Raw genomic sequence first — 15,358 nt, forward strand, 5'->3', positions numbered from 1 at the left:
ATAACGCCACTCAGTGATTTGTTTCAGTTACAATCTTGAGTCTGTGGTTTTACTGGTTAAACTCTATTCTCTGTTTTTAATGTATCTGAGATTTGTCAGCTATGAAAGTTACCGCTTTCCCACAATTTGTTTCTATTTTGCTTTGGTGATCCAAAGTTTGCATTTCCAGCAAAAGGGTAAAAAATAAAGAAGAATAACTTTGATAGAAATTGCTTTTTAGATTACTGCTGTGATTAAATGTTGTTTTTCTCCCATCTATGTAATATTGCACAACTCTTGCTCTTAAAACATATTACATTGCTGTCAAAATAGCATAGGTACTGTGAAGCAATACAATACAGAAGATAACTAAAAAACATATTACACTATCGCTCAAGGCATTTATCCTTACAAAGCTTGCAACAATGAAACTAGCAGGTTCTACCTAACAATACCAAAGCTTGCACAGCAGATGAACTGAATTTGCTATACATGGATAATTCCATTATTGCTTTCCTGCTCCATTCTAATGAAAATTTGACAGCAGGCAACACCATGGCTTAAGGATAGCAATGCAACTTAACTAGGCTTTGAGAGTTCCAATCCCGATTCCAATGAGAAACACATTACACATTATTTTAGTTCATCACTCCCTAGCTGACTGTTTTGATATTCTCTGAGTTCTGTATTGTGGAGACTAGGTGAAAGCTTTGGTGTTACATGTTTTAAACAAGCGACTTCCTTCTTAAAAATAAAATAAAAAGCCATTCAAATTTCAGACTGCAACCTAATTGCAGAGATTGTTGTTGGCCGCCGATGACCTCCCAGCCCCCAAACTGCACAATCTGAAATAATTAGTATGTGCGCTTCTGAATAATAACGAGACTCTAATCTTGTGGGATACAGGCACAATCCCAAACAGGCCTCTGAATACAGTCGGTCCAATCTCAGATGCTGAAAAACAGCCTCTAGCAGAAAACTGGGAGGAAATGGAAATCTTACCTGGGATGTACTGGAGCAAAGACCAAAGAAAATCAGCCACATTCCTAGACAGGAGGCTAATGAAAGAGAACATGTGGGAAAGCATCTTTCGTGATTCTGAAGCATACACTGAGGAACCTGCATAAACCGTCTATGCGAAAGATGGTACAGTGCATCTGTTAATGATGGGAGTGTACAACTAGGCTGGCTGAGCACATCATTTCAGAATAAAAGCCTGACTCTGTCTCAGCCTTTTCTGACTGAACAAGGGCATTTAGGGATGAAGCTGAACAGAACAGACAGAAACAGCGATACCAGCTTTTTGCACTGTCATTCTGCAGTGTTCCATCTCTGCAGCTTTGAAAAGAAATTGATGGCATAGTATGCACTTTCCCAGTTAAGATTGCCTTTTCACATGCACAAGCTTTGCTGTCTAACACGTTTAGGACCGTTTACAAATATGCCCAGAGAATCTAATGAAATGTGCTACCAGTTAATTGTTTCAAAACAAGAGGGCAAAGTGATTTGACCCAGCTTAGTAAGGAAGTGAATGAAAGGAAATTCTTACTGTGAATTTCTGTTCCCAGAGACTCCCTTACATCTGGGATGACTCTTCCCTCTCACTAGTAGCTAGGGTCACATAACAAAGCAGGTCCTTGCTAGAGAGAAATAATAATAATAATAATAATAATAATAATAATAATAATAATAATAATTTATTATTTATACCTGGCCCATCTGGCTGAGTCTCCCCATCCACTCTGGGTGGCTCCCAGTCAAGTATTAAAAACAGTACAGCGTTAAATATTAAAAACTTCCCTGAACAGGGCTGCCTTCGTATGTCTTTTAAAAATAGGATAGCTACTTATTTCCTTCACATCTGAAGGGAGGGTGTTCCACAGGGTGGACGCCACTACCGAGAAGGCCCTCTGTCTGGTTCCCTGTAACCTTACTTCTCGCAATGAGGGAACCGCCAGAAGGCCCTCGGCACTGGATCTCAGTGTCCAGGCTGAACAATGGGGGTGGAGACGCTCCTTCAGGTATACTGGACCAAGGCCGTTTAGGGCTTTAAAGGTTAGGATAGCTAGCACTTTGAATTGTGCTCGGAAACGTACTGGGAGCCAATGCAGATCTCTCAGAATGTCTCACATTCTCCAGTTAGGATGGTTGAGCAGGAAATAACCGCTCCCCTTTAGTCAGCACGTTGCAGGTGGTGAAGTTCATTTCCTGCTCCAATTGGTGTGTCGTATCAATTTATCTTCCAGGTGTACTGCTAGATAAAAAAAAACCTCAGGAACATAACTTATTAGGTACTATCTTGTGGCTTTACTTCATCCTGTGAAGTCCCATCCCATACAGCCATGCATGACTCTCTCATTGTGGTAGCTGCTGTCCCTGGAGTCTCGGGGAATAGAAATTCACTGTACTAATTTTCTTCTGTTTCCCAGAGGCTCATGAAGGACAGCCCTTCTTCCATCTGGAATGTACCAGAGCTATTCCTATTGGGTGGGCTTAGAGAAGCATCATGGCTGTACCACCTTTTGTAGTACCTTCCTGCCAAAGGCTGTGTCGGCTGAAGCCCATTTGTCTAGCTTGTAGTGTATGGCGAATGTGTGCAAGGAGGCCCAGATGGTTGCCCAACAAGCATCCACCAGGGGAAAGTCCCCTTTAAAGGTGTGCTGTTAAACCTGCTGGAGAACCTGCTTTGGAAGAACTGCTACAGACTTTGTGAAGGCCTTTGTTCTGTCTAAGAACCTCAGTGCTCTATGCATGCCCAAAGAGTGCCAGGCCTTCTCCTTATCTGGCTTGGGGCAGAAGTAGGGTAATGCTATTTCCTGAGACCTGCAGAAAAGGGAATTCACCTTGGGGATGAATGAAAGATCCACCTTGTCTTGATGGAAGGTACAAAGATATGGGTCGGAAGTCAGTGCTCCGATCTCTGGCACCCGTTGAGCTGATGTGACAACCACCAGAAAAAAAACTGCCTTCAGATGGAAGTCTATTGTTGCCATAGGTTCGAGGGTAGTGCTCATTAGGGCTGTCCAAAACCTGGATTCCAGCTGGGGAATCGACACACCACTTGGGGAATTCTTCTGATTTACGCCCTTCAGCGAGGGGTGTGAAGACAAAGGAAAATCCCCTTTTGCAACCCAAGATGCTGCCTAGGGCAGCTGCCTGTCTCTTGAATGTGCTAGTGCTTAGACCTTTATCTAAGCCCTCTTGCAGGAACTCAAATATGCTGAATATGTCTTTGGCCATAGGATGCCTCCCTTTCTGACTGAACCAGCCCAATAATATTCTCCAATACTCTAGAACCTTCCCGGATGCTGCCAGGTCCGAGAGCCAGATGCACTCAGTCTCTAGCCAGTTAATCAGAACATTCCTAGGTCTGGGTGAAGGATTGGTCCCTGTTTGAGCAGATCCCTCCTAGCTGGGAGTCGCTATGATGGGAAGTTCAATGATGAGTAGGCGCTCTAGGAACCATGGTCTTCTTGCCCAGTGTGGAATGATTAGTATCACTTTGTCTTGTTTATTTTGTTTTTTAATTGATTAATTAATTTTGTATTGTCCTTGCCAGAAGGCTGCATTGGGAGGAGAGAGAGAGAGAGAGAGAGAGAGAGAGAGAGAGAGAGAGAGAGAATCCAGAAAGAAATTAAAAATAAGAAAACACATGCTGGCACGTTGAGAGCTTCAGGGCCAAACTGGGGATCGGGAGATGGCTCCTCCCCCAGCAAGGACCTTTTTTGTCACATGACCCTGTGAGAGAGGAAAGTCATCCCAGATTTTAGTGCTGTCCTTCAGGAGCCTCTTGGGGAATTTTTCTTTCTAATGCATCTGCCTCCTATTTTTAAAATACTCATAACACTTGGTTGCTGTCCCTTTCCAACCAACAGAAAGCAGACTCAAAGAAAACTGGAACCGGTCTGGATTGTGAAGAATATTATTATCACCTATACCCGCATGCCTCCCTCTGTGATCCTTCTGCATGTGCTAAAGTTTTCAGTGCCACACACCTCTGCATTTATGTGAAGGCTGTGTAAAGAGATGAATAGTACTGAAGAACTCACATCAGAGTAGATCCAGCAGGAAAATCTAATTAGAAAAGAGCAATTTCTTCCTCCATCAGCAGCTCATTGTGAAGGGCAGGTCTGAAGAGGAATACAGCTGGTGAGGGGAGGCTGAGAGCCATTTGGAAACCCACCACAGCCACATCCAGCTTAAGGCTGAAAGATTCCCTAGTTTTGTCATAAGCCAACATGAAGGAATATTGGTAAACAGTCTATCTTAATAAGCATATTTACAATTTAATAGGTCACATGTGTCAGAAGAACAAAACATTAAATAACTGGCAAAAGTATGAAAGAGCCTTGTGTTCTCTAGTATTCTGTATTTTATCAATTATGGATATGATCCATATAATTTTTAGTAGTGGTCAGAGTAGTCACAGCTACTCCTAACCAGTAGAATCTATAGACCTCATCAGCGGTCATTTCAAGACACTGGGTTCTGAGGTCTTTGAGTCAAGTTGACTCTGTTAATAGTCTAAAATATTAGGAAGGTTGCATGTTGAACAAAAGGATGGAAAAGATTAGAGGGAGAAGTAATTCCCAGCTAAGCTCTGTTGATCAGACATGGCAGCTTTAAACCCAATTAATTTTTAGTTTAAACCTTACCCTGAGTCTCTAATCCAACAGGAAAGCAGATCATGGAAAGAAAAGTGGAAGTATAATTCTCAGTACAATGAAAAACAGGTATTACATTTAGTCTAGGTCTAGGATATACCAACAATTGTTGACGGATAGAATCTTGTATCAGTTGCTTAATAACTTATCATTACACAATGAGTAAAATAATGTCCTTGATTTCTGAAGGTTAGTAACAAAAGCATGATTTTATTTAGGGACAGATAGGTGTTGCAAATTTGCACAAGCAAAATAAAATAATTTTTGGAATGTCCTATCTTCCTTTCTCTTTTATTTTAATTGACTGAGTCCCCCAACATTCCAAAATAATAAAATATGCAGCAAGAAAGATGAATCTGTAAAATCTATTTATGGTAGTTAAAACAGGTGTTTAGTCTGAAATATGGTTTTACCAAAATACACTGAGTGCACAATCCAACCAAAGTTAAGCACTGTTAAATACTAAAGTTTTTATGTGACAATTAAACATGTGTTTGACTCTCTTCTGTTTAACACAATAATGAGATTTAAGAAGACTTAGCATGGTCTAGATTTTGTTAGTGTAAGCATTATGCATGCAGTTTATGCATGAAGAGGAAAGGGACAATACAGGGTTAATTTTGGTGGGTGGGTAGGTGGGCTTGTCCTTCACCTGCAGCTGGTGAAGTGTGATCAGCAAACCCATGAGAGTGAATCAGGGGAAGATGACTTAACACAAGTATAAATGCCCTTGTGTTTGTAGCAAGCTAGCCTTTGATTGAAACGTTATCTGTGCTGGCTCTCTACAGGCAGAGAGTATTCTGGGGCCACAATCCACTGGCATGTCGAATGGGCACACTGCACTCGCTTTCAACAGATTACAGTATGCCCACAAAAATAAAGTATCAGTCAAAGTTAGCCACTTTCTGCCAAACCATAAAATGTTCCTAACTTGTTTGTCCCTATTCTTCATTGCAAAGTCTGTTTTAGTTCAAGCATTCCAAATTCTCCGCATTCCCTCTTTCTGATACATTAAGTTATTACTATCAGAAAGGGAGCCCAATCTACATCCAAACTTGTTTTAGAAAGAAAAGGTTATGGGCATGGGCCTTTTAATAGACTCCAATCCCACATAATCATATTAAAAACAAAATCCTATATTCTATTTCATCAATACTGCTAAAGTTACATTGCTTTGAAAAGTGTTGGGATATTTCTTGAATGATAAATACAAGTATATGTAAGTATTACAAAAGATAAGAGGGTGTTTTGTTCTACAATAGTGTACAGCAGAGATGGAACCCTAAATATGCAGCCTGTGCATTAAAATTCAGGTCATTTGCCAGATAATCCATGTTCACCTCATAGAGTGTCTGCAATTGCAGCAAATCTGTGTTAGATTCTCCATTTTCACCTTTATGTTATATTCCATAGAACGAGCTTCTTTCAGGATTCCTTCGAGCTCCTCAACATAGGAGGCATCCATCGCTGATCTCTCAGTTTACATATAAACACAAAAAACCCTATACAGTGGTACCTCGGGTTACATACGCTTCAGGTTACATACACTTCAGGTTACAGACTCCACTAACCCAGAAATAGTACCTCAGGTTAAGATTTTTGCTTCAGGATGAGAATAGAAATTGCATGGAGGGGTGCGGCGGCAGCGAGAGGCCCCATTAGCTAAAGTGGTGCTTCAGGTTAAGAACAGTTTCAGGTTAAGAATGGACCTCCAGAACAGATTAAGTACTTAACCTGAGGTACCACTGTACTTAAAATAAAGTTCTATTCATGTTGACACATTAAATGATTTATAAAACTACAAGTGAGGCACTCAAACTATATCCTTGTTAAAAATAAATAAAAACAAAAAAAACCTATATCCTTGTTCTTCCTATGTGTGGCAATTATTCTGTCCATGGTGTTTCTTCCTGTCCTTGTAAAATGTTATGTCTATCTTTTCCCGGTTGTTGCTATTATCCATCATGCCTTGGACGGAGCTGAAATCCCATTGTTTTTCCAGAAATTTCTACCTCACTCTGTTCCGTGCTTCATTGTTTTGCAACTTTAACAACAGCTGCAAAACTCACTCTGTCCCAATAAATAAACTGTTGTTATAATTTTTCCTCTCAGCCTGGGAAGAAGAGCAGTCAGTTCCTTGGCAGTTCACAGACTCCTTTCATCCTTCCTTTCAAATGAAGATATATGAGCAATTATACTTCCAATTAAATTAAATTCCAAGTCCTCTTAGTGTTCACTTTGTAAATAAGAAAAGATAGGGAAGGGTCAGCTCTAAGTTTCCATCGTAAACCTTTTGCAAAATAAAGCTTCCCCCCCTTTTTCATGTTTTAACACACACAGTTCCATTTGATGTTATATTCCATATTTATAATGCAATTTCTTCCATCCTCGCCTGTACAACTATAATTTGAACTAACGTTCAGAGGAGGGTTGCCAAATCATAAATGTAGAGAAGAAAACTTTACAGTAAATAAGGAAACTGTAGGCTCCCCCCACCCCATCTTTTGCAGTGAATGAAGTCCTTCTTTCAAGTTCAAACCTTAAACGCCTTGCAGTTGGTTTGTTCCACAGTTGGTGATCTCATTTCTTCTAGCACGCACCTGTACTTTAGTTAAAATTAAACTCTAATTAGCAGGAGAACCTCTGCTTTTTAATGGCAACATTGGAGAGTTTTTGGCAGAAGAAGTGCTTTTGCACTGAGTCTCCCTGCCTCCCGCCTTCCATGCCAGAGCGAGAGCTAGAATAATTACCCTCAATCATCCTTGTTTTTCCTCCACCAACGACATTCCCCAGGGGGTGCCTCCATTAAGGCAGAGTGGAACCAGAAGCCAAGCATTGTCCATATTTTCTTGTGTAACCAACAACAGTAATTGTTGCGGCAAATTCGCAAAATGCTGGCTATACTCTAGCATTGGCAAGTTTGTTTTTAGAAGTTTTGTTTCTCACACACCCCAGCCAATCGTAAGCAAACGCATCATTTACATTATGTTGATCTCATCACAAACTGCTGGAAGAGTTTACGACCATAAAACAGTATAGGAATATTGCAAAAGAAATAATAAGATAAGCTATAAATCTTTTTAAGCTCAGTAAGGCTCTCTCCCTATTAAATGCGCTTAGCATTGCAGGCATACAGAACAATTGTCTACGTATCACTTCAGTACAATGCCACACTAAGTGCAATGGGACTTACTCCCAGGTAAATGAGTATCACATTTAGAGCAGGACACTGAGGGATTGTTGTTGTTGTTTGCCAGCTTTACCAGCACCATTACCACACACAGTGAACCCCGACAAAGGAGTGAGGAAGGAATAAAAGGACTAGATGCCTTTTATTTTAAAGGAAACCATTTCTTTTCAATGAGTTGTTCCTCGTTCCTCAGCGCTTAACAGATCTAGAACAGAGTAGCAGCAGCAACAGAAATTGAGCTCCAACTCCCCACACAATAAAGGACCCTGTTTTAAAGCACCACCACCAAATATTGCTTGGAGCTCCAAACACCAGGGACAAATTAATCCCTCACCCACATGGAAAGAGGTGTGGGTGTGGGGGATTAGTAAATCTAAACATCCAGCAAGAGTCTTGATAGCACAAGGATGGAAGAATGAGGAAACCCCGACAAAAGAACAGGGGCAAGAGAAATCGATGAACTATGCAGAACTGGCGAAACTGACATGCAAATTGCGAGACAAGGACAACTGTGACTTCAAGGAAGAATGGGAACTTTACACAAATTATTTAAAAACACAACTAAATGAACTGGACTCCTTGGCAGGTTTTGAATAAACATACACAAATTTATTGTTGATAACATGATGGACAGATATGCAAGGATATATACAATTTTACAATATGCAGACAAAGTATGTGTAGCGAAATCAGGGAGAGGAACTGAGGGAAGTTCTTGGTTTGGGGGAGGGGGAAAGGGGGAAATTATGTAGGTGATGATATGGTTTGATAATTTGTTACATGGAAATGGAGCAATAAATATATATATATATATATTTTAAAAAGTAAATCTAAACATCCCCGCAATGGATGCCCTTTAACTTTCAGCATCTCCTTATGTGTGTGTGTGTGTGTGTGTGTGTGTGTTTTGGTTCCACAGTTCCCACACCCATATATGAATGTGCTGCCTTTCCCCCCTCACACCACCCCCTCAAGATGGTGGTGATGATGGAAGAAATGGAAGGAGCCATTGCTTCTCCCTTGCTTCCCGCCCTGAGACGCGGGGAATGGGATGGGCAAGGTGGGGGTCCTGCTTTGGCGGTAAGACGCTGTCTTTCCTTTCCTCCTCAGTCTGGTGGAAGGCAAAGTCAGAGCAGAATAACGGGGCGAACTGCCTTTAAAGGGGTCTTATTTGGGGCAAGCTTTCAGGTGCTGCTTTTGAATTTTATTTATTATTATTATTATTATTATTATTAATCTTTATTGCATTTTTAAAATTGACAGTAGAAAAGAATACAGTGGTACCTCGGGTTACATATGCTTCAGGTTACATACGCTTCAGGTTACAGACTCCGCTAACCCAGAAATAGTACCTCGAGTTAAGAACTTTGCTTCAGGATGAGAACAGAAATCGTGCTGCTGCAGCACAGCAGCAGCAGGAGGCCCCATTAGCTAAAGTGGTGCTTCAGGTTAAGAACAGTTTCAGGTTAAGTACGGACCTCCAGAACGAATTAAGTACTTAACCCGAGGTACCACTGTAAGTTGAGCCTAAACCATATATACTATAAAGGAAAAAAAAATAGAAAACAATCATAAAATAAAATTTTAGAGATTTAAAAAACAAAAAGAAAAGAAATTGAAAAGAAATGTATCAAATACACAACATTTTTTAAGGAGTACAAACCATAATTTGAATATTCTATACACAAAATTCCTAGAAAGACGTTATCTTCATATTTCTTCTTTTCTTCTTTTCCTTTTCACTTTCTTTCTATTCCACTAAACTGGTTTGAGTCCCTTTTGAATTATATACCTGTTTATGAAGTATGGAAAAAATTGAGAGCCAGCCCAGGTCTCCCTTTATCCTACACAATTAATTGCCTTGTACACACAAAGCGTTGTCTTGTCTGCTATCTTAGTCATACACAAAGTCATGGACAAAGCTAATGCAATTCCAGGCTGCATTGTCATCAGCACTGTAAAGCGTGTTCTCCTTCATTGAGAGCACGTGTTGCGGTGGGGTCTGGCGAGCCACCCCTCTGTTACCAGGCAGGGTTTCTAAAGATGGCCTGGGGCAGTGATTGGTTCACTGGGTTGCTGGGGTCAAAGTTATGTTGCAATCTTGGTGGGAGGGGTAAAATGTTTAAATACTCTGCACGCAGCCTGGAGCTTTCTCTTTGCTGTGTGCAACGGATCACCCGCCCACGCGCCCTTGAGTAAGGGGTTGTTGCATTGACCTTGCTATGCCTGTCATGGGGTCGTCTGCCGTTGGGGCAGGGGCTTGGTAGGAATTTTGTCCATCTGGCTGATTGGCTGGGCCATTTGGTTTTTGCCTACTGCGTAGCAAATCGTCACAACTTGTAAGGTTGCGGTTAGGCATTGGTTATAAATTGGTGGAGGAGGGGTTAGGATAGGCTGGGCCTGCCCCTCCATGGTTGCTGCGGAAAGGGAATTCCGTTAAAGGAATCCTGGGGCTTGCCATCTTTTCGTCCAATCCCTGGAATGGGACTAGGGCCTGCAAGCCTTTGGGGAGCATGCGGATGAGAATTGAGAGTCTGTGACTCAGCTCCATTTCTCCCCGACTTGCTTTCCCCCGCACTGTCTTTCGGTGGTGCCCGGAAGTCAGTTCTGTCCCCAGGCGGGGGGACAGATAGTCTTAACCAATGCCTAAACAACCACTCACAGTTTTGTATTTAAATAAAGTTGTGGCCAAAATTATGCCAAAAACCTTAAACAAAAATTAAGTGTGCGTTGTGAGTTATTTGGGGGGTGGCTTGGGGACCTCGACACGCAACAAAAAAATGGCGATTCAGCATGTTTCTATACACTTATTGGCTGGGGAAACCTTACCTGCATTGCTAGCTATTGCAAGTAAGGGATTTACTGTATTTGTCAATTATTGCAAAATAACCCATATGGAGATGGAGGGTGTGCTTTTGTGGCATGTTACCAAACATTCAGCTGATTAAACAAATACAAAAAATCATTCCAGAAACAAATGAGTCAGAAGAAGAGGAAATGGCAGAAGGCAGAAGAATAAGCTCACGCTACAGCAATATTTCTTAGTTTAAAATGTTGCCTAATTTTTCTTCTGCCAGCATGTATGACATCATTCTATCGTTACACAATTGAAATATATTTGTTAAACAGAGAATTGTTGTGCACAAGACACATTTTAGCAGAATTGTTGCTGACAAAACCATTACTGTATAGCTGTCCAGCTCTTAAGAGTTTGAATGAAACCCTAGTCACTGGTCCAAAAACATTCTTCCAATTGTATCCAGCTCTCATTTTTCTCCTTCCTATCAGTATGCCAGGAAAACTATTCCAAAAGCTTAGACTTCTAATGGCTGAAAACATTGTCTCATTAGCAACCCAAATATACAGTCTTTGCAAGTGAAAACTAATTATTCATTTTAAACATTTGTATCCTTATGCTGCAATTGTGATGTTTAGCCTATTTCTTAGCTGCTGCTTTGCTAACAGTGCTTTATAGATTGTAATTGTTTTATTGGCGTTTTGTTAATTATATGATTTATGCTGTACTTGTGGCGTTTTGTTTTGTTATTGTTGTTTATTGCTTGTAAGGCACTTTGGGATTCATGTGAACGGAAAGCAGCACAGACGTACTCTTTGGTGAGAGAATCCCAACAGAGATTTAAAATCACAAAATATGCAGGAAAGTAAAGTGTGGAAATATAGGCTATTAGAGCTTTCAAATATGCCCTCATTAGTTCCAAAACTTCCCTCTTCCCCTAGCATGGATAAAGACCAAATATTTGGTTACAAATGGTTTACTTACAAATTCTGTCGGTCAGATTCATGTGCTTTTCCATACAGCATTCAGAAGAAGTTACACAGGCAGTAAAACTTGGCTTAGTTACAGTGGTGAGAGTTCCAAAATTACTGGTAAATGAACTCAAGAGCGGCTTCTGAGAGCCATGCAGCTAAACTGGAGCAACCAACTTAGCCTCTTTACATGCTGTGCTCAGGTTGGTTGGGGGTTGAACAATAGGCTTGGTTACCCATTTCTTCCCAAGGTAAGGGAAGTGGACATAGCTAAGCCATTCACGCCTTAATTAGACTTGAGCATGTTGGTTATATGAGGCTGGTTATCTCACAGTTAGGGCCTCTTATCTGTTTTTCTCTCCCACTCTTAATATTGTCTCCCAGGCTCTTTGCAGAAAATGACAGTTACGGGGGTGGGGTTCTCCTTCACTATCTCATAAATCTAAAGAGTGTCCCACAGCTGCTGTCCCTTCACATCCAAGTAGCAGAAAGGGTTGGGTGGGCAATATAGCTAATGAAGAACTTGCTTTTTTCTTCCTCCCTCCCAATAACCCTTCCTTTTAAATTGTAAGCCTGCGGGCAGGGACTAGCTTATCAGTGATATGTGTAAGCTGCTCTATAGATAGATGATAGATAGATAGATAGATAGATAGATAGATAGATAGATAGATGATAGATAGATAGATAGATTAGATAGATAGATAGATGATAGATAGATAGATGATAGATAGATAGATGATGATAGATTAGATAGATAGATATAGATAGATGATAGATAGATAGATAGATAGATAGATAGATAGATAGATAGATAGATGATTAGATAGATATAGATGATAGATAGATAGATGATAGATAGATAGATAGATAGATAGATAGATAGATAGATAGATAGATAGATAGATATAGATAGATAGATAGATAGATAGATGATAGAAAGATAGATAGATAGATATAGATAGATAGATAGATAGATAGATAGATAGATAGATAGATGATTAGATTAGATAGATAGATGATAGATAGATGATAGATAGATAGATAGATAGATAGATAGATAGATGATAGATAGATAGATAGATAGATAGATAGATAGATAGATAGATGATAGATGCAACAACCCTAAACCCAGTTCAGTTTTCTAGGGGCTGCTTCTTTGATTTGCTTTCAAAATGGAGAAGATATATAAAATGGTAGGCATGTGAGGGATAGGAAAACATCAGATTCTGCAGAGAAGTGTTCCAAGATGTGCCACACAATTTCCCCAAACTATGGTTAAAGGATGTGGTTAAAGGCCTAATCTCACAGGTTATAAGTAAATAAGGCTAGATAGATGTAAAACAAAATATGTGGTTATGGATTTGATGATGGGTGACCTTTGGGAGGTAAATCTCCATAGATACCATATTTTTCACTCTATAAGACGCACCAGACCATAAGACGCACCTAGCTTTTGGAGGAGGAAAACAAGAAAAAAGTATTCTGAATCCCAGAAGCCAGAACAGCGAGAGGGATCACTGTGCAGCGAAAGGAGTGATCCCACTCACTGTTCTGGCTTCTGAGATAGTTGCGCAGCCTGCATTCGCTCCATAAGACACACACACATTTCCCCTTATTTTTTAGGAGGGAAAAAGTGAGTCTTATAGAGCAAAAAATATGGTACATTCCAGAGACAGTAGAGTGGTTCTGAAAAGTAAGATAAAAGGAAGTATTTGGGCCCAGAATGGTTGTTTCTGCCTTTTGGTTGTCATAAGGAGGACAGTCTGTGTCATTTCAGGGTTGCTGTCAATTCATTGTATTTGTTTTAATGTACGTGGAGCTTCCAGGCGGTTCCATATTCAAGTATTGACCGACCCAGACCAACTTCATAGCTCCAGCAAGGGTCATCTGGAGTTTGTATGGTTTTTCCACTCAAGCCAACTTCATAGTTAAGTTTTTCTCCAAATATATATTGCCTGATAGTGTCCACTTGGAACACTAGTCTCCATTAATCTCTTTCTACTTGCAAATTTATACTTTATCTTAGAATCTCATTACATCTGATAGTTCTTTGAATTAACTTCTGCCTAAGTGTAATTTATAATAATTTCATTTGAAATTGCTTTAATTTCTTTGAAGTTGGTTTTACCGGTATTATTTCAGGTTGTATTCCAATGCACACTTGAGTAACAGAATGTTTACAGATTGATGTTGCAAAGAATTCCTTGCAGTGACATATGTACGGATAGCATATTTTGTACCATAACTGTGACAAATCATTACCATCATGCTATTTGTTAACTGTGCTACCATAGTAAGTTACTACCAGATGTGTAAGTGGCATTTAAGATTGGGCTCCAAGCACATGAGAATGTAGTTAATAAAGTTATGTAAAAAGATTTGCATCTAGAAAGAAAGTGAGAGAGTGAATGCCAGAAACTATATATAAATTTAACAAAAAATAATAAAACGCTGCAACCTCACACTGTGGCAGAATTATATGCTAGAAGGCCCTGAAGAAAAATTAGACACTTCATATGATTCAAATTGATTTCAATAGGGTGTCTCCTGGAAACACAGGAATCTTAGAGGCAAGTTTTTTCACTGGCCGAGAGACAGACCAGTGATTTGATTACAGGTTTTAAATATACATACCAGTACGTCAAGGGAGTGAGTGCAGGGTTCCCACATCCCAATTCTTATGAATCACCATTCCACTCTGCAAATGTACTTTTCCCACACCATGCTGCCCACAACAACATACTGATACTTCCTGGACAAACTGTGGGCACTGCAAACACCCCAAAAACCCAGCTACTTCCTCTCCTTCTTTCAGTTCCTTGTTAGGAGGCTGAACCTTTTATTCCGGTAATATTTCCTCCACGACGCACTGGGTAGTACTGAAACATAACCACACTGACAACAGTGGTACAAAATGACTTAGACTGACATTCTAAGGTAAGGGTAAAGGGACCCCTGACCATTAGGTCCAGTCGTGGCCGACTCTGGGGTTGCGGTGCTCATCTCGCTTTATTGGCCGAGGGAGCCGGTGTACAGCTTCCGGGTCATGTGGCCAGCATGACTAAGCTGCTTCTGGCAAACCAGAGCAGCGCACGGAAACGCCGTCTACCTCCCCGCTGGAGCAGTACCTATTTATCTACTTGCACTTCATGCTTTCGAACTGCTAGGTTGGAAGGTGCAGGGACTGAGCAACGGGAGCTCACTCCGTCACGGGGATTCGAACCGCCGACCTTCTGATCAGCAAGTCCTAGGCTTTGTGGTTTAACCCACAGTGCCACCCACGTCCCAACTGACATTCTACTCTAACCTATTTAGCATATCCAGTTGCCATCATGAACACAAATTTGGCATATCCTTAGAGCAAATACCTAACTCCTTAGCACCTAGGCTGCAAAATACTACCCACGTTACCTGGAAATAAACCACAGTGCATTCAATGGGACTTACTTTTGAGTAGACATGGTTAGGACTGTGCTATTAACTATTATTTTCATCACTTATGAAAAGTGAATGGGGTATGCTAAAATAGATTAGGCTATCAAAACAAACACCTGAGCAAACTAACACCTCTTACTTTAATCATTTATTTACATGGATAGCCTGCCTGAATGGAACTCCAAGAAAATACTAAAAAAATTAAATATTTTTTTAAGGGAAATAATTACAGTTCCTTGTTCTTTTAAGAAGCATGGTTTGAATTCCAAAGACAGATAAAGAAGTAGAAAAGTCTGGGCATTTATGTTAAGAGACATAAATA

General features: G+C 40.4%; 1 protein-coding gene across 3 annotated transcripts in view; it reads right to left on the reverse strand.

Moving 5' to 3' along the window:
* Positions 1–15,358, reverse strand: part of BCO2 (beta-carotene oxygenase 2) — a 66,499-nt gene that overhangs the window by 24,727 nt on the left and 26,414 nt on the right. Inside the window, exon 1 of one of the 3 annotated variants that reach the window (XM_083714040.1) lies at positions 1,529–1,547. The exons of 1 other annotated variant lie outside the window; for it this stretch is intronic. In XM_083714040.1, the coding sequence (XP_083570166.1) occupies position 1,529 (1 nt within the window). In that variant the 5' untranslated portion in view covers positions 1,530–1,547. Of the gene's footprint in view, positions 1–981; positions 1,548–15,358 lie in introns of those variants that run through there. One more of the 3 variants, XM_083714039.1, reaches the window with a different exon arrangement.

This window comes from Podarcis gaigeae (genome assembly GCF_964106915.1).
Source record: "Podarcis gaigeae genome assembly, chromosome: 15".
Classification (NCBI taxonomy): Eukaryota; Metazoa; Chordata; class Lepidosauria; order Squamata; family Lacertidae; genus Podarcis; species Podarcis gaigeae.